This window comes from Sapajus apella, unplaced genomic scaffold (assembly GCF_009761245.1).
Source record: "Sapajus apella isolate SASKATOON/1434 unplaced genomic scaffold, GSC_monkey_1.0 scaffold73, whole genome shotgun sequence".
In the NCBI taxonomy this organism is placed as follows: domain Eukaryota; kingdom Metazoa; phylum Chordata; class Mammalia; order Primates; family Cebidae; genus Sapajus; species Sapajus apella.
The window spans coordinates 3,661,801-3,686,060 of record NW_022437013.1 but is presented as its reverse complement, the minus strand read 5'-3'; the positions used below and the strand labels follow the sequence as shown (position 1 = coordinate 3,686,060).

Here is a 24,260-nt window from a genome sequence, read left to right as displayed (position 1 = left end):
AGTTCCCCTCTAGAGGGAGATTCTGAAGTACCAGGAGACTGCGGGAGATTTTCCTGTGCCTTTCCTGCCCAGGCAACAGCCCAGAACTCAGGTGACTTCAGGTAAGAAAAACTATCCCGGCATTTTGGACTTTGCAAGTTTCCAGTGCGTTATTTTCATGTTTCTCAACTGCCAAACATTGTACTGATTTCTCTTTTGCTCAGGAGAGTCCTTCTGCCGTACAGCCAAACTTCAAATTCAACAGTGCCCAGAATTAGCAAATTCCACAGGAAAGGAAAAAAGCACCTGATTATCAGGACACTTAGGAAGGGCCCTTTACTCTCTGAAATGTTTGTTCATCTAGTCCTTGCTTATCCTTAAAGCTATTGATTTTGCAACTTATCTTTTTTTGGGGGTGGTGTGTTTTTTTTTTTAGTTGTCGCAGGAACATTCACACCCTGTTTGGAAGAGAAGTCTGCAAATTGTTTACTAGGTGGAGCCTTGATACCCCCATCCCTCTCAGCTCTATCACAGGTAAGTAGTTTATGAACATTTGGGCCAATTCAGTAGGTCAGTGGAAGGATAGAAAATAGACATATCCCTGAACCTCCCAGTCACAGATAATGGGGATTTCTTCGGAGACTGATCTGCGTAAGTCACTTTCAACTTGGAATTCAGGCAGTTTCTACGGGTAGCAAATGGCATTAACATTCTCAGTTCTACTCCTACTTAGGAGAATGAGATGTCAGCTCTGGCCTTGACTAAAGCAAATTTGCTCCTATAGCCACCTAAATTTGTACCCTCTAGCCTAGGACTTTAGAAGTCAGACCTGGGCTGACTTTCAGTTCTGCATCTTTACTTATGTGATCATGGGCAAATTACTGAATCTCTGATCCTCCGTTTTTCCTCCTATAACTTCATAAGATGATTTTATTGTGAGGATTAAATGTACTACAGGTTGGGTATCTCTAATCTGAACATTTGAAATACTAAATGCTTCAAAAACCAAAAGTTTTGAGGACCAACATGATACCTTTGCTTTCTGATGGTTTGGTGAACACAAATTTTGTTTAGTGCACAAGATTATTAAACATATTCTATATAATTGCCTTCAGGCTTTGTGTATAAGGTGTTTATGAAGCATAAATGAATTTCATGTTTAGACTTGGGTCTCATTCCTAAGATATCTCATTATGTATGTGCAAATACTCCAAAATCTGAAATCTGAAACACTTTTGGTCCCAACCATTTTGGATAAGGGATACTCAATCTGTAATATAAGAAAAGTGGGATTTACAGTCCTTTATACATAATAGGTCTCCCATAAATGTGATAATTTATTAGAAAAATTTTTATGGGCACATCATCAAATCTGGCATATGCTTTCAGAGGCTGGGGATTGTGCTTGGTTACTTTTTTGAGGGCAGTAAAATTTTCATATAGTGAAATGTACAAATCTTTAGAGTACCATTCAATGAGTTTTGACACATGCATACTCCTGTGTAACTGACAACCTTATCTAAACATGATCATTACCATCACTCTAGAAAGTTCCTTTATGCCCCTTCCCACTCAATTCCTACTTTGGTAAATGCAACTGCTATTCTGAATTTTTTTCTATGTAGATTATTTTGCACTTTCTAAAATTGTGTATGAATGGAATCAAACAGCATGTAATCTTTTGTGTCTGGCTTCTTTCATTAAGTATAATGTTGATTATTCATCCATGTTGTTGTCCCTGTCAGTGGTGCCTTTCTTTTTATTGCTGATTAGTATCACATTGTCTGACTATACCATAATTTGCTTATTCATTCTCTTCTTGATAGATACCTGAGCTATTTCTACTTTTTGGTGATTATGCATACAACTTCTATTGCCATCCTTGTAAATGTCACTTTGTGAACTTTCATTTCTCTTGGGTAAATACCTAGGAGTGGAATTGCTGGGATATAGATAGGTGAATGTGTAGTTTTATAGGAAATTGATTGATATTTTTACAAAAACATAATACTATTTTATACTCCTACCAGTACTATAAATGTGTGTAAGAATTCTGGTTCCTCTATATCTTTGTCAATATTTGGTGTTGTCAGTCTTTAATTTTAGCTAATCTACTGAGTGTATTGTGGGATCTTAGTGTGATGCCGATTTGTATTTCCCCAATTACTAATGATGTTAAGGATGATTTCATGTGCTTGTTAGCTCTTTACTTGAATTGTCTCTTCAGCTCTTTTGACCACTTTTAAGTTGGATTGTTTGTCTTTTTATTATTGAGTTGTAGGGGTTCTTTATATATATATGTATGTATATATATATATATATAGATAAACATACACACACACACACACACACACATGCACACACACACATATATATCTGACAATGAAATTTAACCAGAATATATAAAGTATATATTCTCTCAACCAGAATATATAAAGCATATATGTAAAATATTATAATATATAAATGTATAAAATATAGTTTTTATATAATATACTTTATATATTTATATATAAAGTATATGGTATTATAAAGAAATATACTTTATATATTTATATATAAAGTATATAGTGTTATAAAGCAATATACTGTACATATTCTGGTTGAAAGTTCATTGTCAGATATATGTTTTGTGAATATTTTCTCTCAGTCTCTGAGTTGCCTGTTCATTTTATTAACTGTATGTTTTGATGAGTTGGTTCATCTTTATACCCCCTGTTTTTCACATGCATGGTTGAAGCTTGATAATATTTACTGAATGAATGAGCTGAAAGTTGTTCCTCCCTCTCTTCTTCCATTATTTCCTTTATTCAAGGACATTTACTGATTACATACTACGCTGGTAAGCACTCTTCTGTTCCTTGGGGATATAGCAGAAAACAAAACAGACAAATTTCTTAGTCTCATGACAATTACATTTTAGTCTATATGTATGTGGGGTAAGGTGAGAGACAGAAGAACAAATAATTAAACAAGAAAATATGAGCTAGTTATAGCTAGGTACCATCATGCAAAAATGAAATTTGTACATCCTGGGAAAGGGATGATTGGGGCTTTACTCAGGTTGAGGGGTAAGAAATCTGAGGAGGTTATTATATTAGATATCAGAATGACACGAAGTCATTACTCCCTCCTCCCCCAGCAAGGAGAAAAGGATCCCAGGCAGAGGATATAACTAATTTAAAAAGTCCCTTAAAGTGAGCTGGGGCTAGGCATAAACTATTCCAAATACTCCTTTAGGCTAACCAAGGTGTCCAGAGCTGGTTGCTTTGGAAATTACTGTAACTGTCATAAGCTGATGCTACACTGTTACTCTTTCTCATTATTGGAATACTTAGCAGTTTCTTCAAGTTTCTCCTTGCCCTGTCTTCGCCCCCTAGTTGCTAAGTTCTGAGATGGTTTGAGAATAAAAATGATAGATCAACTAATAAATGGGTCAACAAAGTTAAGGCAAGGTCAGTAATTATTTTTCCCATCAAAAGTGACTGAGTCCCCTGCCCTGCAAATAAATCAAGGGCCACATAAAGTAATAAGTAACTACACTTCTCTTATAAGAGAACAAAATATGGAATGTTCTACCTCTTTGTTTTTTATATTTAGGTTGTGTAATGTATAACTCAATAAATATAATAAAAATTTGATGATTCTAATATAATTTATTCCAAACTTTTCCCAGTTTTAGGAGAGAGATACAAGTAAAGATTATGGCAAAGAGTAAGAAAAGATGGAGATAGAGAGGGTGTGAAATAGAATGAACCACATAGGTGAATAAACGGAAGCATATTGACAAAGAGGAGGAATAAAAGATTCCCAGAAGAAGATAGAGAAGCTGAGGAAAAAAAAAAAAAAAAAAAAAAAAACTGGGTGAATGGGAAGTCAGAAGTTAAATAGATTTTGTGTGAGTGTGTTCCTGCAAACTTCTTGTGCCTTTGGGCTGCGAATACCATATAGTAATAGGTTATTGCTTCCTTTGAAAAATGTGATGGTGCTCCCTAACAATATTTAATACACATCTTATTTCCGTGTTTTCCTTCTGATGAGCTGATGCGTGTTCTACATAAATGTCAAATTCCTTTCCTTGATTTCTCTCCATATTTCCTTCCATGAGACGTGTTTCTCTTAAATCAAACAAACAGATCTTTTGAATTAATAAAACAAACTGTTCTGCCTCTAGTACCCATTCTTCTATATTTCATATGGAAAGTTGCCTCCAACAAAATCATGCCTTCTGGTCATTATGGTTGTGACCCTTATCATCAGAGCAAACCTTATGTCTACTTGTAGGATTTTGGAGAAAAAAAAAATGTAGTGATCTGACAGGATTTATGCTAAGTGGACATAGTATACAACTAAGTGGGTCAAAAAAGGCCCTGTGGAGACCAGCAAGCTCTATGTGCAAATCACAGGCCATCTGGCTGATGATTTTCTGTACTCCGATAAATATCCAAGGATTACAGTCAGCTGAAAGTAAAGCCTGTGGCTTGCTGGACCCCACTCTGGTCAGAATTGCTGAAAACTGGGCAATAATAGACTTGGGAGAATCCTAAAGGAGTGATATAGATGACTGCTTCCTAAGACTTTCAACTAGGAAAAGCCTGACTGGGGCTGGAGAAAGAAAATCAGCCCAATTTACAGAACTAATAGCCAGAAATTTAACATACAGATATACCCAAGGGAAAAGAAACTGGCCAAAGGTATATAGCTACACTTATCAACCATGTAGACCTGGACTATTGCAGGAAAAACAATCTGGTGAAGGGATATATGAAACTAAACTGGTTAAAGGAGTTTAGAAATGCTTGTAAAACACGTATCAGCTTATCAGATTGGAAAAGAAGAATAATCTATTTGGAATGAGAGGGGAGATAATCTAGGTCCCCAAAACTAATGTAGACCCTGAAGCTTTGGGGACTCTACTTGGCTCCCTTGTCAGTGCAATTTAAGGTTGTAGAATGGGCTTGTGAAATCTCAGGGCATATGGGCATGTATGTACCAGGTTAGCAGAGACTAAAGAGTTAAAAAACAATGACTCAAATAAACAAGTAAGAAGTATGAGATATGACAAAATGCTAAAAACTTCTTGTATCCTCAATGGATTCATTTTAAGTGTGGTGAGGAGTGGTAAACCAGGCGAACATAGCAGGTAGATTATATTGAGCCAATATCTACATTTTCAAACAAATAATATTGCTTTAAACAAGTATATACTTACTCAGATAGTGGGTTTGCAGAGGCCACCAGATATGCAGATGAAAACAGTGCAACCATGGCTTTAGATAAAGTTGGAGATACTAGTTGCTAGATATGGAAGAGGGTCAGTAATAGGAAATTATCAAGGAACTAATCTTATAACTGAAATTGTCCAAAATTTGGCAAAATACAGAGAATGTGAGACTTTTATTTACCATATACTCCCCAGGCTGTGGGGCAACTGGAAACTTTAATGAATGAATTTCTAAAAACACAGAGAGAATTCAATAGTACCAGATATAAATGGCAACAAAGCAAATTTGCTAATTAAGACAGAGTTAATTGTATCCTTCCTCAAAAGAGATGTTCAAGAGAGACAAACTACCTATGCTCACTTTTCTCCCAAATCTCTTAACAAGTGATGAAGACCATGAGGTATTCAAAGGAAAGAGTAGTAGATCCTCACAAAGCCAGCAACAAAGGAGGGGCTATAGTTAGGCATATCCTTTCAACCTTAACAGCAATTCTTGATAGGAGTAACCTGTGGCCATAGCCTGTAGGATGGATAAAGACTCAAGGATACTAATCTTCATATTTATCTTTTTTATTATTAGGTCTGCTTTGCTGTTTTCTCTTGGCTGTGACAGTCTGCCTGATGGTTATTATAATAGCAGTTCACCATTAGTACAAACAAGAGTACCATATATTAATTCTGTGCACAGTTTACCAACATCATCAAAAAGTTATATTGTTCCACTGTTCTTGTTCTGTACTTGATCACCATCATAATTATATACACACCCTAATTTCTGGTCTAAACCAACCACAGAACCATTGTTAGCCCCTGTACTATCTGTTGTCACCAAGTGTCTATTTGCTAGAGCTTTTAGTGATATTTTATCTATTGATAAGAGCACTGAGGCATGGATTCCACATCAGTTCCCGTACTCATGGATGGACTTGTTGCTTGTGTAGCCCAGTTAATAAGAATAGCTAATGAGCTTTTACAATTCATTATACAACAACAAGAAGTTCCTCATGTAGAAGAAAATGGTAGAGCAGAAGAGATAGAAGCAGATGCACCTCCTCCTGAGGAGGCTTCAGCACCAGATCTCCCTAATCTCTCAGACTTAGACTCAATACTTACACCAACAGAGGATGAAGACCTAATGTTTGATGTAGATCAGGCTATGTTAGAAATGGATAGCTTATATGAAGATACAGTCTGTGATATAAATGATGACTTAACAAGTGGCTAAGATCCAATTTTCCCCCACCGGCATGTGAAAACTGATCATTTCTCTGTTTTAATATATTCTATATTCTTATTTTCTGTATATTAGCAATATGTATTTTCTCATAATTCTGCATATGTTCATCATTAATAACCCATATAACAAGTAAGATTTGGTTACTTCCAGCAAAGGCTGGTCTATTTTCCTCTTTGTTGTTATTCAAAAAATTCTGGCTTTTGCCATGTAGGTCTCCCTTTACCGGTACTTACTCTAATGCTCAAATTTCTGATGACAGGAGCAAACAATAGAAAATAAATTCCTTATCTAACTATGGAGTGGAGAAAAGATGAACTCTATCACATCTTAGGACTAATTTCTCTGGTCTACAATGAATGGAAATCAAATGGGAACTATCCCCCATCGTAGCATTTACCGTAAAGTAAATGAATACATTCACATTAACAGGACAGTGTTGAGATACTTTTATTTGAAATGATATAATTCCTTACTTATCCTATAAGAGAGAATGTGTCCAACAAAAAATGCTAAAGTAGACTAAGGGAGGTAATTTTAAAAGAGTACTATCTACAGTATAACAAAACTGCAGAAAGGTTTTTGAATGACTGTTGCCAAGGAGAAAACTGCAAAAGCTGGGACCAAGAGTTCCAATGCAAGACTGTTCTTGCAAATTCTGACCACATTGCAGCTACTTTACACTATTATTCTCCAAATGGAAATGGCACACTATACCAAATAACCGAAAAGAGAAATAATAGAAGGGCTAAGCAAAGCCCTACAAGGACTATTCACCAATGGAAAGACAAACACTCACCATATTAGCCTAGATGTGGCCCATAGTGGATGTGGATAAAATATATCTTCTTCAATATAGCTGAACTTATAAAGAATAGTTAATAGGCTTATTACAGTGAATCTGCTGCAGCCTCAACCTAGAAATAGTTACTGTTCAGAGATAGAAGCAATAACGAATTTAAATAAAACATGGGTTGGTATTTAGCCACAATAATTTTGCATATGCCAGAAGGGGAAAATGCAATAGTTGAAGGACCCCCACAGCAAAACAGAGAGGGACCAAATAAATATGCAGGAAATTTACTGACCATACCAATTGCATGCCATACTGTACCCTCATTTCTATTTGTAAAAATAGCTACCTTTCAGACAAGCCCATGGACACTATGGCCCTCCTTCCTAGAGAATGACCATTGCATCTCATGCCATGGGCAAAAACTAGGTAAAGATATAAAGATATACCACTAGACAATGTATTACATGCAAACTGCAAAGAAATGACTTGTAGAAGGAAATCCACACTGGTGGAAATCAGATTATACCAATTCATATAAAGACCTAAAGCATATTATAGTCAAAATAATTAAAATGACATTTAACACAGATGACTTCAGAGCTAACCTTTGAAAATCAGAATTTGTGGAACTATTCAACATATTAATATGAGAACTTTCAAAAATAGACTGCTATGTGAAAGGATTGATAAAAGTAGATGAGGATTCAGGAGACTTAGAGGAGCACATGAAAACACAAATAGGAAAAATAAAAATTACATCATAGAACAACTGTGGATAATTAAAATCCACATGGGATAGCAGATTTAGGGATTTTACTGACACAATAACTGGACAAACTGAACCTTACTATCTTGTTTTCCCAGTACAGAGGACTCTAGATAAGCAGTTATGTACAAAATGGCAAATAATTGATGCAGTATAAAGGGACTATGCCAAATTAACCTAAATAGAGTAGTGGGAAAGCAAGGTGAAACAGTTTATCACTCCATTCCATTAGGAACAGCCCTACTAGGAAGCTTAGTGATAGTAGTTTAACAAGAAAATTTAGACATTTAGTAAATAACAATAAAAATAGGGGAACTGGATAAAAGTTAAACATTAAAGGAATCATTGCTTTAATTATAGCTTCAAAAACAGCCAGGAAAGATACACACTCCCCACAGGGAATTTGGACTTTAGGAAACTGGGCTATAATTTTGTGTCAAAATAAAACTCAAAGCATAAATACCTGGACAAGATCTGAGAACATATCCAAGGATAAGCCACCAGTCTGCTACAAATTTTATTTGGTGAGCAATTTAACTGTAGCAGGACAGACCTGGTGCTCTTAAACATGATAGATCCCAAAGGGTAACTATTCCTCCAAGTGGAATTTTAGAATATGGACTTTACAACAATCCCATAACAGATTAATGTGAGCTTGTTAAAACTGTTAGTGTATTATAAGAGAACACAAGCAACCATACTAACTCAAGGAGGTCATGAAACTATATCAAGAGAAATTCGTGAGGCTACTCTAGATCTTGAAACAGGACAAAGATTTGAACCAGCCTGTAAGACGAGTAATGTTTAATATAGTCTTTAGGCATCAAAGCAGGGAGATGCTACAACCTCATAATATGTGGAGCTGGCTGACCCCTTCTTTGCCTGGATTACCTGGAAAGTTTGTACTGTAATGGCACCTCAGGAACTAGATAAGATATATTCCAGTGTTTGCTTTGATTCTATAATTGGATGTGCTTAAGGATTGTTAAGATATAACCCCTGCTCCAAGAAATGGATTGTTGTATTAAGTACGTTTGCTCTAGGGAACAGAATTAGAGTTAATAGTGAAAAGAAATGTTTAGGAAATAAGAAAATACTTTGGAACAAGAACTAGTGGGGAAGGTGTTTTCAGGAGAGAGAAGCAAATTAATAAATTGTCAACAGCTATGCAACTGTTTATGGTGGAAAGCCATGATATGGAGTTAGTTTTTAAATAGGTTTATGAACAAAGCCCTGTTTTTATCTTATGCAAATTATCCAGCCCTAAGATGTTGCTATAAATAGCTAGCTGATAGGCGATTGCCGTAAGTCATGTATCTGAAAGCTCAATTAGGTGGAGAATAATTAACCAGTTTAGTCCACTTATTGGATACCTCTGAATGAAATCCTGAATCTCGTCCAGGAGAATGGAGAGAGTGGCTGGTCCTTTATGCAAATTAGCCCTTTTCTGTATCTTCTTAAAATCAATGCCAAAGCCAATTATTATGTAGCATGGAAGGAAAAAGAGGCCGGGCATGGTGGCCCATGCCTGTAATCCCAGCACTTTGGGAGGCCAAGGCGGACAGGTCACTTGAGATCAGGAGTTTGAGACCACCCTGGCCAACATGGTGAAACCCCATTTCTATTAAAAATACCAAAATTAGCTGGGCATGGTGGCAGACACCTGTAATCCCAGCTACCCAGGAGGCTGAGGCAGGATAATCACTGGAACCCGGCGGGCAGAGGCTGCAGTGGGCCGAGATTGCGCCACTGCACTCCAGCCTGAGTGACAGAGCAAGACTCAGTCTCAAAAAAAAAAAAAAAAAAAAAAAAAAGAGGTCCTTACCATTCTGAGACAAGCTTAAAGGTGTGAAAATCAAGGAAGATAGGCTGGTAGATGGCAGTGGATTAGGTAGTTCAAGTCTTCATCTCTATTTGCTTGGGCTAAAATATGTGGGGAGTTGTGCCTATGTAAATTCTTATATGTGATGATTACTGCTAGTTATTATCTTATGATTGTTTATAATCCTTATTAGCTATTGATCTAAACCATTTTATTGTTTTCTTTTAAGAGACTTTACCTAATAAACTTTCATTCACAAATCAAAAAACGTGTGGTCATCTTAAATTACTTGGTTGTGAATTATTTCACTCAACAGAAGGTAGCAGAGCATGCTCGGAAAGAATGTATACCAGGAGTCTGAAGTTCTACTTCTGGCTTTGTTACATGATCTTAAATCTCTGAGCATAGTCCTTTCTCGTTTGCAAAATGAGGGTTATTAAGAAATTTTCTGCTTACCTTCAGTGATAATAAGGAACAAATGTAATAATAGTTTTCAAAGCCTCTGGCATGACATATCTGACATTGAGACAGAATATATGAAATCAGGACTTTTCAGGAATATCTGAAAAATGTGCATTCTTATGTTCATTCCAGCACTATTCACAATAGCAAAGATGTTGGAATTAACCCAAATGCCCATCAGTGATAGACTGGATAAAGAAAATGTGGTACATATACACCATGGTATACTTTGCAGCCATAAAAAGAAATGAGATCATGTCCTTTGCAGGGACATGGATGAAGCTGGAAGCTATTATCCTCAGCAAGCTAATGCATGAACAGAAAACCAAAAGCCACATGTTCTCACTTGTAAGTGGGAGCTGAACAATGAGAATACATGGACACAGGGAGGGAAGCAACACACACTGGGGTCTGTCGGGGCAGGGGTGGGGAGAGAGAGCATCAGGAATGTATTCCTAGCTAATAGATGCTGGACTTAATACCTAGGTGATGGGTTTATCAGTGCAGCAAACTACCATGGCACACGTTTACCTATGTAACAAACTTGCACATTCTGTACATGTACCCCAGAATTTAAAAATAAAATTGAAAAGAAAATTCACCCAACTGCAAAAAAAAAAGTCTGTATGAGAATATCTGAAAGTCTATTTGACAAGTAATGATTATCCAATAGTTTTATACCTGTTTTCTAAGAGATTACAGCTTTCTTATTCTATTTCATGCCAAAGTTAGAGTTTGGATTCAGGTTTTGTTTGATTCTTTGGAGGTTTTTTTTTTTTTTTTTTTTTTTTATAACGAAATTGAATTATTTTGAGGAGTTACTTGAGTTCTAATAGGAACAATAATGAGGAAAAAACAATATGAAAAAGCCCACCAGGAAATAATGAATTATATTCCATTTAAGGCTAAGATTTTGTTCCTGAGGGGATTATGTAACTCTGAATGTTATTAAGCCACCATGATCCAACTTAATGTTTATGATTTTTTTTTTAACATCAAAGCTGACTATTGTGTTTCTGTACTGACAGGCTTATCTTAATAGACTAGATGTACCTAGTGATTTCTCTTGGGAATACTTCTTTTTTCAGAGATCCTACTCCCTCCAGCCCATATTTAAAACTGGTTTTCTTCTGCCTATTTAACCCTCAGAAAGCTCACAAACCAACCAACAGAAAAACACTAATGAAAAAAAATTAACTTCTAGTTCCTGAAGTCATTTGTGAATTATTTGTATTGATAAATAAAACTGTCAGTTCCCAATATCACATCTCTTCAGGGTAATAAATAAGTGATTGCCATTATACTTATGAAGATTGGAACTGCATTTTAGCGATTTAAGGAAAATCACTGAACTCTTTATACCTGGTCGCAATTTCATCTTAAAGACCCTAGAAAAATGCTGAAGCCATCTCAAAAGAAAATTTTAAGTTACCACAAATATTCATATAAGGTGAACAAGGGGGCCACAGTTATGAAACACAACTTTAGTGTTTCAGGTTCTTCGAATCAAAGATGTTATTAACAGGCCATGCGAGGTGGCTCACTCCTGTAATCCTAACACTTTGGGAGGCTGAGATGGGCAGATTGCCTGAGCTCAGGAGTTCGAGACCAGCTTGGGCAGCATGGTGAAACCTCATTTCTACTAAAATACAAAAAAATCAGCCAGTGTGGTGTGGGCACCTGTAATCCCAACTACTCAGGAGGCTGAGGCTTGAGAATAGCTTCAACCTGGGAGGTAGAGGTTGCAGTAAGCCGAGATCATGCCACTGCACTCCAGCCTGGGCAACAAAGTGAAATACTGTCAAAAAAACAAAACAAAACAAAACAAAAACCCAAAACGGTGTCACTAACAAAATCTGTTGTTGAAAACACATAAATACACATGCCTTTATATTGTGACAAATTCTGGAAATACTGATCATTTTAATACCTTTATTCTTACTTAAACTTGGGGGAACACTGGCCTTTCTTGAAGCTATAACTTTTAAATTTTTTATGTAGTCAAACCCCTAACTTCCAGCTTTGGAAAATCAGCTCCAATTGCAGCTCATTTTATGGAGAGAAAAAAAAATGTTCTGTGTGGAATATAGCTTTTTAGCTCAAGCTTTAAAAATACATGTTGTCTGTTTGAAACTTAAGATGTGAATGGGCTTATCTTTGGGTCCTTATCCCAGATGCAGGAGTTCTTGATGCTTCTCCCCCACAAACATCGACTCATTGAGAAAATTTCCATTTGTACTGGGTATTTCTTCATTTTTTCCCCAGTTGGAATCAGAACACACTTTAAAAGAAGATTTAGCAAGGTGTCACCAGGGATGGCACTAGAGAGTGGAGAAGTAGTGCATCTGCTGTGTCGTATTCCTGATTACAGACATTGAGGAAATCCTACCTATCCTTGACAGAACTTCATGCTCCAACTGTTAAGCATGGAATCAAGTGGAAAAAACAACTTTTCTCTTTTAGCTCAGTTATTTCATCCCCATCTAGAGGCAGTTTCTCTTTGAATAATTCTGGTCCTGGGAAATAATTCTTGTCCATTTTCCTACAATCTTCTTTAGGGTCTGAAGTTTGTTTGAAAAAAAATATATATCCTTTAAAAAAAAGTTTCCAACTTGTTTAGGGGCTCCTGACATGTAATCCTCAGGCCAAATGTGTTCCACTGGATCTTAGGGTGTGACCCACTTAAGATGTTAATATGTTTTTTTCTTGATAAGTTAGCAAACATAAACTATATGCCTTCAAATAGTTTGAGGAATTTTGTCTAACATGGAAAAGCTGAGATAACTTGCCATAAACGTAATGGAAGTATAAGACCGGATGTGGTGGCTCATCCCTGTAATCCAAGCACTTTGGGAGGCCAAGGCAGGTGGATCACCTGAGGTCAGGAGTTTGAGACCAGCTGGCCAACATGGTAAAACCCCGTCTCTCCTAAAACTACAAAAATTAGCCAGGTATGGTGGCACATGCCTGTAGTTCCAGGAAGCCTGAGGTGGGAGGATTGTTTGAACCTGGGAGGTGGAGGTTGCAGTGAGCCAAGATGGCACCACTGCATTCCAGTCTGGGTGACATGGTGAAACTGTCTCAAAAATAAAAATAAAAATAAAAACTAATAATAATGGAAGCATAAAGTTAGGTTTCATTCATTTATTTGCATCAAAATGAAAGGTTGGTTTGCCTAGTTTCATCAACTCCTACACGAGGAGAGTTTATACTGCAAAAATCAAGTGTATTATATAATGTGATAAAATGAAGATCAAAATCATGACTTTTTTCTGCTTGTGGTCCTAAGCACTGTGTGTATATTTCATTTTTTTTTAAAGACTAGATTTTGGATATTTATTGAACAGACTTATCAGTCTGATTCCTCAAATCAACGACTTTTGAGAATGAAGTTCTCACAGACGCTTGAATTGTTGGAACCTCAGTAGCTCACAGCATTGAGCTAAATTTATACGCTAAAGTTAAAATTACAAAAACACACCCCCAGAAAGGATATTGGTGATATGTTTAAGAAGGTGAGATTATTCAGACTTAAATTAGACACGTGAATTGAATAGAGAGAAATTAGAGACTATATGCATTTGAGACTCAATGAAACCATATATTTTTTAAAAACTGTAATTCACAGATTGGAAGGGATTACAGGTTTTTTTTTTGTTTTGTTTTGCTTTTTTTTTTTCCCTCTAGAAATGTATTCACAATTCAGAAGGGATTTATAGAGTTTGATAAGTATAAATTATGTTTTACATTCCTGAAGCAATGGCTTTGGAGTATGAACTTTAAGATATATATGATTTCTCGAGCCTGTGCTTCTAATCAGTGTGGCTTAGTTTGAAGAGAAACTAATTATGTTAAAATTGATGTATAACCTGCTAGATAATTTATCTTGGAAAATTTGGAGCAAAATATATAAATATAAATCCCCAAATGATTCTGAAGTCTCTGGCTATGGGACTAAACTTTAGGTCATATTTGAGTTTCAGTGGCTCTACGAAATTATATTCTTTATCATGAAATTATTGATATTGAAGTTGACAGTCACTCACTATCCTGGCTGCATATTGCTTGGAGCTAGAGTTTGATGTGCTCTGATTGAAACAACACAGTCTACTAAATACCATGGTTTTCATTTATTTTATTCACAAAGATCAGTGAATAACACTAGGCTTAAAATTATTGATCTTTGCATAAATACAGTGCTTTTAAAATTACTTTTCAAAAAGTAATTTACTTTTGAAATTACTTGAATTTTGAAATTACTTTGATTACTTTTGAAATTACTTGGATTACTGCTGAGTATTCATAATATTGAACAGTTAAGAGGTGCTACTTTGCGAGTGTTACGGATTAAAAACAATTTATCTGGCTAGGCATGGTGGCTCACATCTGTAATCCCAGTGCTTTGGGAGGCTGAGGCAGGAGGATCACTTGAGGCCAGGAGTTTGAAACCAGACTAGGCAGCATAGTGAGACCTTGTCTCTAAAAATAATAAAAATAGGTTGGGTGCGGTGGCTTAAGCCTGTAATCCTAGCACTTTGAGGGGGCAAGGTGAGTGGATCACTTGAGATCAAGAGTTCAAGACCAGCCTGGGGACCATGGTGAAACCCCATCTCTACTAAAAAAAAATACAAAGTTGGCTGGGTGTGGTGGTGCATGCCTATAGTTCCAACTACTATGGAGGCTGATGCAGGAAAATTGCTTGAACCCAGGAGGTGGAGGTTGCAGTGAGCTGAGATTGCACCACTGCACTCCAACTTGGGTGACAGAGTAAGACTCAATCTCAAAAATAAATAAATAAGTAAATAAAATTTAAAAAAATGTGGCCTTGCAAAATACGAAACTATACTTAGATAGGTACACTATTGAAAGTAAAATAGACACTCCAAAACTTGTGCATCTTCAAAAATGAACCCTAGTGATGATGGTTGCATGATGTGAATGGACTTAATGCCAGTGAACTGTAAGCTTACAAGTGGTTAAAATGGGAAATTTTATATTAGGTATATCTTACCACAATAAAAATTCCACTTCAATGTTCACAGCAATAATGTTGGAATGGCCTCCCAAAGTGGTGGCGTTACAGGCGTGAGCCACCGCACGTGACCCAGCTAATTGTTATTGACCGCTATTGTATGCTCAGTATTTCGCTATGCATAATTATATTACCTCTTTTATTTTATTTGATCTTTACATTTCTCCATGGAGGTAAGCACAATACCAGGCTTATTGAAATAACTTAAAACAGGTAAATGGCAAAAATAAAATAAGGGGACTCATGGGTGGGCCTAGCCATTTACCACCTTCCCCAATATAGCCCTTTCAATCTCCATGTTGCTCTTTTTCATTTTGTAACCCATTCCAGGTTGCCTGGTATTCGTTTTTTGCCTCATTTCTAAGGCATAATGCTTTTATTTTTGCCTGAGAAAAAGTGAACAGATTAACACCCAATGAGGTTTGCCTCAGAGCCTGGATTCATGAAGGAATGGCGCTGCCAGTTGCCCTTCAGCTGGCAAGCACCTCTCAGCAGCTTGGACTCCAGGTAGCATGGAAAAGAGATGGAAATGGACATTAAAGCACTTCTGGTGTCATGCACTAAATGCTAGCTTTTCTTATTTCCCACAATAGCCCTGTGAAGTGGAGAAATTGTTGTCATTTCTATTTTATAAATGAGAAAACTAATACCCTGAAAATAGCAGTGAGTTTCTTCAGGTCATAGAGCCAGTGGGTTAAAATTCTATCCTCGGTTGCTCTAGCTCCATAGTCCCTGCTTTTTCCATGGCATCATGCTGCTTCTTTAAAGTTAAGGCTAAATTAGCCTTGTTAGGAGACTCTCCCAAAGTATTTGATAAGATGACATAGTACTCCACCTGCTTTGACTGTAAAGCTTGCTTTGTACGGTCCCGCTTTTTCCATGGTATCATACTACTTTCTTAAAGGGCTAAATTAGCCTTGTTAGGAGGCTTTTCCAAATTGTTTGACAAGATGGCTTAGAACTACACCTGCTTGACTGTAAATCTTGCTTAACTGGAAAGCAAAACCTCACCTGTGACCTGCTTGAACTGACCTCCCTTAAAGAGGTAGAACCTAACATTTTGGAGGTCATACAATAGCAGATCCTGCTCCAGCTTTTTATTGAATTACAAACCCTGAGTATGACTCCATCTTTCAAATGCATTTCTTAGCCTTCTTTCTGAGGGGCTGTCAGGGATTTAGTTGTGCCAAAAATTACCAGCATCCAGACAGTGACTCTTCTGTAATCGCTGCCCACTATGTCCCCAGTATATAGGATAGGATCTTTTTTTATGTGCTCTCACAGAACACTATTCTTTCAGAGTGCTTATCTTAGTATGTAATCATATATTCATTAAAGTGATCATTTACTCTATATCCACTACCAGCTTGTAAGCTCCATGAAAGTAGGGTCAGTGTCTGTCTTCTGTATCACAAACACTCAGAACAGTGCTCAGTAAGCATTTGCTAAATGCGTGAATGCTTTTCCATCAAAGAATCAGATGGTTATTTATCTGGCCATGAAGAAAATACAAAAAGGTTGTCTGTGACTTGGATAAATGGGCATAACTGTGAGGCCTGCCCAACCAATTGTTTGTTAGAGGGCTAAATGGTAGAAAAATGTTGATTCTTGCTCTGCTGCTCCAGACTTGGGAGGCCTTAATCTTCCCTGAAAGCAGAGATGAACTCAGCTTACCTCTTTCTGGTGGTATTTGATTGCCACCTTCAGCTTGGCCAGGTCATGGTACTTCTGAGGGTCTAGCTCTTCACTGTGGTCATCTCGATGGTTGAGGATGATCTCTAGTTCCCGGGAGCTCCGAGCTTGGTCCAGCAGGTCCTTGGCAAAGAGCTTGCACTGCTGAGAGAGCTCCTCATATTCGGCCTTGAACTCATTCTCCACCTTGCTGAGCTCCTTGAGCTCCCAGCCGAGGCGGAAGGCAGTTAGGATGGGATCCTCACTTGATAAGGCAATGAGTGAGGGGCTTGCCAGAGCCTTATAGATGTTCAGTCGGGAGCGAGAGTGGCGCAGGCTGTCTACCTCTGAACTAGACACACACTCCACACAGTTGCAGCGTATCTGGTGGGGCCGTGGGATAGTGACCCGTTTTTGCACAAGCAATTTGATGATTTCGTAGTTGTTGGTGTGGGCAGCCAGCATGATGGGAGTGATGTCTGGTGTGAACTCAGAGAACTGGGTGTCCATCATCAGAGTGGGGACCTAGGTACAAGAAATGAGAAGCAAGGTAGAGCAGGATTAAAGTTTGGAGAGAGAAGCATAGGACCTATAAAATGCTGGTGAATCAGGAATTAAGTCTCCATTCTCGTCTCAATTCTTTTGACCTCCTAAACCTCCTTCCTCATAGCTAAGGTTTGTGGAATGCTTATTGTGTGCCAGGTACTATTCTAAGCACATTATCATGTCTTTACTCACTTAATCTCCACAACAACCTTGTGAGGTAAATATTCTTCCCATATGAAGAAACTGAGACACTGAGAAGTTACAGAACACACCTATGGTTACACAGTTTTTAGTCAACACAGCCAAGATTCAAACCCAGGCAAGACTCTAGAGCCAAGCTCTAGAATCAAGTTGTCAATTATGCAATGACAACATACCCATTTCTGTCTGAAACATACTGGAGAATACAGAGAAATAAAGGGCATTTTTTCCTGACCTTCTGGAGAATTACTTGGGTAGAGCAAACTTACATAAAATTGGTAACAGTACATAGTAGTTCAGTTCCAAATGAGGAGTAGAGGCTGCAGGAATATTTATTTGAAAGGTTAACAACAACCAGTAATCTTCAAGACCATGTCATTAAATCAAACTCTGGGGGCTGAAGAGAAGATTCTCTCGAATTGTTACATTAACTTTATACACACACACATATATATATATATATATATATATATATATATATATATATGGGACTTCAGGGGACCAAAGACCAAGGTCAGACAGGTTTCATCCAACTTCCTGTAGGTCCCAGGAAGGTAAAGATAATTCATTAGTGTCAGGAAGAAGTTGTCTGTGAATGAAGACTTCTTGGCTTCAGGAAGGGTTACTGATAGCAAAAGGACCATTGATAAAACTGCTATGTCCATGATGTAATGTTTGGTGTAAATAGCAGCTATAGGTGAAAGGTGGGGGCTTCTTTGGGTATTCAGGAGCACTTCTGGGTGAGTGTGCAGAACCTGATCAATGAATTTAAAATCTTTCAACTTTAAAATGTCTCTTTTGGGACACAGTCTTTTCTCAGTCCAGTAGGGAAACTGAGGCAGCTTGCTAGGCTCACAGAAGAGTTTAAGTGGAGTAAGATCTAGAGCTAGAGAATGGGAGGACTGGAATAGTCAGCAGGGGCTTTATGGAGAAGTGGAGCTGACTATTAAAAATATGGGCAAGATTCCAGAAAACCAGGAAATATTGATTTTATTACACTTTAGGAAAAAAAAGTTCCAAATGTTCATTTTAACTGGGTAGGACAGACCATGGATAATTGAGAGTCTCATCGAATAGCCAAATCGTGGGATTTTTGTTTTTGTTTTTAATTTTTTAATCTATGTAAATGTAAGGAGAAATTGTATTTTAATTAATAGTTTCTTTTTACTCTCAAAACTTCTTAAAAGAAATTACTGGCGAACGGACAAAGGGATGAATTACTGTTTTTCAACATCACTGCCTCCCTCCCACCTTGCATACAGGATTCTCAAACAGGGAAGTGGCCAGAAAACAGAGAGTAGGAGCAAGGTGGTGGAGGAGGAGTTTGCAAGAAACCTGTTTCCTTCACTGAGTGCTTACATCAGCCTCTTAATAGTTGAAAGGTGGCTGCATAATGGTCATCAATTGCTAGGATGGATCAGAGGGTAAACATTGTCAAACATTTAGAGGGAGCAGCTACAGACAACACAGCCGGAAGTGAGCAACTGGCTCATAAAGTAAATTGGACATAGGAAAGAATAATCTCAGAAATTAACATAAGCCTACAGGCTAAGGAAGAAGTAGGTCTGAGTGGGCCTGAAAATGAACATAAACACTATCGGTATAAAGCCTAGAGTTGGGAGAGATGGGGAAGTGAGAAATTTGTCACAGTCTGCCCAGGAAAAAGAGAGCTCAGGTCTGGGAAATCTACCCTTTCTCTGGGCAGAAGTCTTCCTCAATCTCCATCAGGATCTAAAGGTGTTGAGGGGAAGAGAGGCTAACCTGTAGCACAGGATTCCCTGGGTTAGATTGTGGGTATGGGTTGGCTTCCTACCATGCTATTCCTCCTTCCTCATTCCCTGTCTCTCTCTCTCTTCCCCTCTTCCTTATTCTTTGTACTTTTCTTACTCTTGTCCTTCCTTTTCTTCCATGTTGCTGCTGCCAGTCCTGTCCTGAGATGAGCTCAGCTTACCTGTGAATACTGTTTAGCTCCACTTGTATGATAGAGCCAAAAGGGTGTTGTTGTCTATGCCTAGAATATGAAATGCTTTCTGAAACGATCCAACTATATTGTCTGACAAGGAACTTTATGATTCCCCATTTGGCTTCCTGAGTACCTAACACCAGAGAGGAAACCTTTTAAAAAGAAAACCAGTCGGCAGTGACCAGTCTTGCCCTCCCACCCAGACTGCATTTTCTCCTCCTGTCAGTGTTGCCACTCACATGTTGCTTTCTGTGTGTATATCCTTGTGGATCCCCTGTGTGGAATGGTCTCTCGCACCATTTTTCTGCCACTCAAGGGTCACTGCAAGCTCTGGTTTCTTCAACAGCTCCTCCTCCTAACTTTGAGCTTATCTCTTGCTGCCCACTTAAATATTGTGGGCACAAGGTTACATGCAAGTAAATGACTTTTCTGATGCTGTCTAACATTATTTCCAAATTACTTCACACATGTACTTTTTGCCTTCTTGATAAGGTTATGTGCTCTTTGAAGGCACAGTTGTCCTGGTCTGCTCTTGTTTCCCCTATGGTATCTAGCACAGTGCTAGACACACAGCAGACACTCAGCAAAAATATATTAAATTTCCTATTTTCACATTAAGAAATTGGCTCTCATGGCCAGCCATGGTGGTTCACACCTCTAATCCCAGCACTTTGGGAGACCAACGTGGGAGGATCACTTGAGCCCAGGGGTTCAACACCAGCCTGGGCAACATAGTGAGACCCTGTCTTTAAAAAATAAAACAAAAACATATTAGATAGGCTTGGTGGCAAGCACGTGTAGTTCCAGCTAGTAGAGAGATTGAGGCAGGAGGAGTGCTTGAGCAAGGAAGTTCTAGGCTACAGTGAGCCGTGATTTTGCTACTGCACTCCATCCAGCCTGGACAACAGAGTGAGACTCTATCTCTACTAAAAAAAAGTAAAGAAAAGAAAAGAAAAGAGAAATTGACTCTATTGTTTACAAATCTGACTCCCACAATTTGGATCAATATAAGCTAACTTCCTTGGACCTCTCCTTCCCATGTCCAGCTGAGAAGGCAGGCATCCCATGACTCCAAGAAGGGTTAGATGATTAGCTCTGCAGGGAACTACTGTGAAGTCTCACAAACTTGGAAGATTTTTGCCTTTTTCACAATGCTATTGCTTCAAAGTGGGGACTGATCCATAGACTACAGGTTTCTTTATATTCCTTTTACCCCCTTTGCTTTGTCCTCCCTCATCATCTTGCTGGTTTTTTTCCCTTCCCAGGCTGTGCAGAGACCATGGACTATCATCAGGGCAGCCAAAGTGAAGGAAGAGAAAGTTCTATAATGAGGGTCAGAAGATTCTGATAATAATCTAGATTTTATGACATGGTCTAAAATACAGGCCAAACAGGTAACAGAAATGAGGACCAGGTGTAGGTGTATATGCATGATTTGGGTGAGTGAATGGTAGAAACTGGTAAACTGCAGAGACCCTCTCGAACGGGGCAGCTACTACTCAGTTCCTGTAAATTGTCATAGACACGAGTGAGAAGCAGTGTTGTCAGTTTTTGAAAAGAAGCCAGAAACATGGATGTGGGTGTAGAAGCTCTTAAAGTTATAAATGCTGGCTCAAAAATTTTAAAGACAGTGCAGGACAAAAAAAAGTACCTATGTGAGACCAATTTGGCTTGAGTGAACCAGTTTGTGACCTCCGTGCTAGCACATAAGTTGTGAGACTAAAAAGATATGGGAGAGGAAATTGAACATTTAGGCAGGGACCAAACGATAAAAGGCCCCATATGTCATGCCAAGGAATTTATGTTATCTGTTGACCACGGGGAACCACTGAAGGGTTTTAATCAGGAGAGTGGCCTAGTTGATTAGTTTGGCCACAGTGTGGGAAATGGGCAGCGGTAATCATGCTCATAAATGTTTAACAACCAGCTCTCCACAGGGGAGGAAAAAAGATCCTGTTTTGTGGTGTTTGCCAGTTTTTCTGGTGTAAATATTCCCATTGTGGACAGTTTCAATCTACCAATACGACATCATAGAACACAGAGTTGGGAAGAGAATCAGTCAACCTCTTCTTGCCAGCTGGTGCAAGCCGGCTCCAAGCACACCACCCTGTGTTTCAGAATAAGACTAATCAAAAGATACCATTAGTTCAGGTGAAGAGTTGGCAAGGATCTTAAGCTAGATAGTGATTCTAGAGATGGACTAAAAATAACCAATTTAAGGCGTTCATTGGATGTGTCAGGGAAGAGAGGGAGAAGAAAGCAAGGATGTTGGGTTTCTAGATTCCAATGTGTGGTTGAACAGTAGTGTCAGCAATTGAGATCGTTCATGCAGGAGCAGGTTTAAGGTTTTTAAAAGTTCAGTTTTGTGCTTGTTGACTTTGAAGTCCCTACAGGAAAAGCAGCAGGAAATTGTATAACTAGTATAAATCCTGAAGGAGAAGTCAGGGCTGAAAATATAGATGTGAAAATCTTCAGCCAGTAATAGTAGTTGAAACCAAGAGTGGACAGGATCAGCCTCTACCTGCCCTTGTTTTCTCACAGGTGGCTCCACCCATCTACTCCAAGGACTCTGTCCAACTCCAGTTTCCAGGGCAACTAAGGCTTGATATAAGAAGTACTCAAGAGGCCTGCCTCAGGTTCCATCATTTCAAATTTCTACTGTTGAGGCTTTGGCATTGGGGCATTCTCCTTGTTCTATTAGTTTCTGAATTGCAGCTTCTTTCCCATCTGTGCCCTAGCTTTTAAAACAAGGCTTCACCCTTGTTTGAGTTTCTGGCCTAATATCCCAGGCCTCCTTAATTAAATATGGCTGTGAAGAGGAGACAAGGCTGCATCTTGAGCACCTTGATTAGATCAGGGGGAGGACCCAGGGAACAGAGGGAAGAGGTTATAGACAAGGGAGAGGGGGCTTGTGGGAAGATCAAGGTGCCTGAGGAGATGAGGAGGGTTGAAGTGCAGAGCAAAGGTTGGGGTGAGGTGGAGGTTGATCTTCGTCTGGAATAAGGATTCCTTATCCTCAGAGACTGGAGGAAAAAAAGGTGAGTTGAGTGGAGCTGTTGCTAAGTTTGTTATTGAAGAGGGCTGGAAGATGAAGTACTTCTCATCTAAAAAATGTGGTTTTCTCATTGAAATGAGAGGTGAAATCAGATGCTTTGAGTGAGGAAGGAGAAGTTGGCAGGGCGTGTGGGGAGAGTTGAATGTATGGAACATTTCCTAAGGGGAAAGAGAGAGGAAGTTGACCAAAGTAAAGTAAAAGGACGACCCAGCAGTGCTGATGTCTCGGGTAAATTAGCAGCCGTAAATTTGTAATAGCCGTGATGCGTGGAAGAATATGGCTTTTTTTTTTTTCTCTCAGCAGTTTTGACGATGGAGAATGCAGATTTTTGGATAGATTCAGGATTGAGGTTTTGCCAGAGGTGACAGGAAGTTGAGGATGAGATAATTCAGGTGTTGCACTTGAAGACCAGATCAGACAGGTAAGGGCTAAAAGTCTGGGAGGAAATGGAGGCATTGAGGGACGTGAGGTCTCTTTGAAGTGAAAAGTCAGATAGAGTAGGCAAACTGGGAGGATGGGAGACTATGGACAGAGAGCAGGGTACTAGTGGAAATGATGTCCACAGTGGAGCAGTGCTGAATGATGACAAGCTGTGGTTTGGTCATGGGCACAGTAGGCTGAAGTAGAGTGGATGTGGAGGTCAGTGGAGGGGGGAGGTCAAGGAGCTAATGGGTCAGGATGTTGGCTGCATTGTCCACATGGGTGGGTGCTGAAGTTGTCCAGGGTGATGACATGTTCGGGGCTGGAGAGGACAAGTGTGATCTAGGGGCCAAGATCATCAGAGTACTTTGGATAGTGACTAAATCAGCAGATGATCAGGAGATGGAAAGAGGAGTGACTGTGTCCACACTATCTTGAGGAGGGCTTCCACAGTGCAATTTAAGCTTGTCTTTCTTGGCTTTGTCATTTACTAGCCTTTTTGTATCTCGATTCCTTTGCCTAAAATATGGGAAACTGACAGCAGCTAGGCAAAATTATAAGGATTAAATGATAATGTATGTGTATTGTCTACATAGGGTTTAGAACAGGTATGCAATCTTTTGGCTTCCCTGGCCCACATTGAAAGAAGAAGAATTGTCTTGGGCCATGCACAAAATACACTAACACTAATGATAACTGACAAGCTACACACACACACACACGCAAAATCTCATAATGTTTGAAGAAAGTTTATGAATTTGTGTTGGGCCACATTCAAAGCTGTCTTGGGCCACATGTGGCCTGTGGGCTGCAGGTTGGACAAGTTTGGTTTAGAACATACTAGGTTATCAACAAACTTGGTCTCTGTCATTATAACAACAAATGTATTACAAAAAGTAGCCAGATACGGTGGCTCAGGCCTGTAATCCCAGGACTTTGGGAGGCCTACATGGGGCGGATCACTTTAGGTCAGGGGTTCGAGACTAGCCTGGTCAACATGGCAAAACCCCATCTCTACTAAAAATACAAAAATTAGCTGGATGTGGTGGCATGCACCTGTAATCCCAGCTATTCCGGAGGCTGAGGCAG

The 24,260-nt window shown here is 38.7% G+C and overlaps 2 protein-coding genes across 2 annotated transcripts in view; one reads left to right on the top strand and one right to left on the bottom strand.

Annotated features, from left to right (window-relative positions):
- TRPC5 (transient receptor potential cation channel subfamily C member 5) overlaps positions 1 to 24,260 on the bottom strand; it is a 289,234-nt gene that overhangs the window by 109,562 nt on the left and 155,412 nt on the right. Inside the window, exon 5 of the mRNA XM_032250810.1 lies at positions 16,990 to 17,511. Coding sequence (XP_032106701.1) covers positions 16,990 to 17,511 — 522 coding nt within the window. The remainder of the gene's footprint in view (positions 1 to 16,989; positions 17,512 to 24,260) is intronic.
- On the top strand, positions 6,043 to 7,957 carry TRPC5OS (TRPC5 opposite strand). Its single transcript, XM_032250811.1, has one exon. The coding sequence runs from the start codon at positions 6,093 to 6,095 to the stop codon at positions 6,426 to 6,428; it is 336 nt and encodes a 111-aa protein (XP_032106702.1). The 5' UTR covers positions 6,043 to 6,092; the 3' UTR covers positions 6,429 to 7,957.

Bases quoted from the DNA above. Each gene is read 5' to 3' on its own strand.
- TRPC5OS (XM_032250811.1), top strand. From the start codon at position 6,093: ATGGATTCCACATCAGTTCCCGTACTCATGGATGGACTTGTTGCTTGT.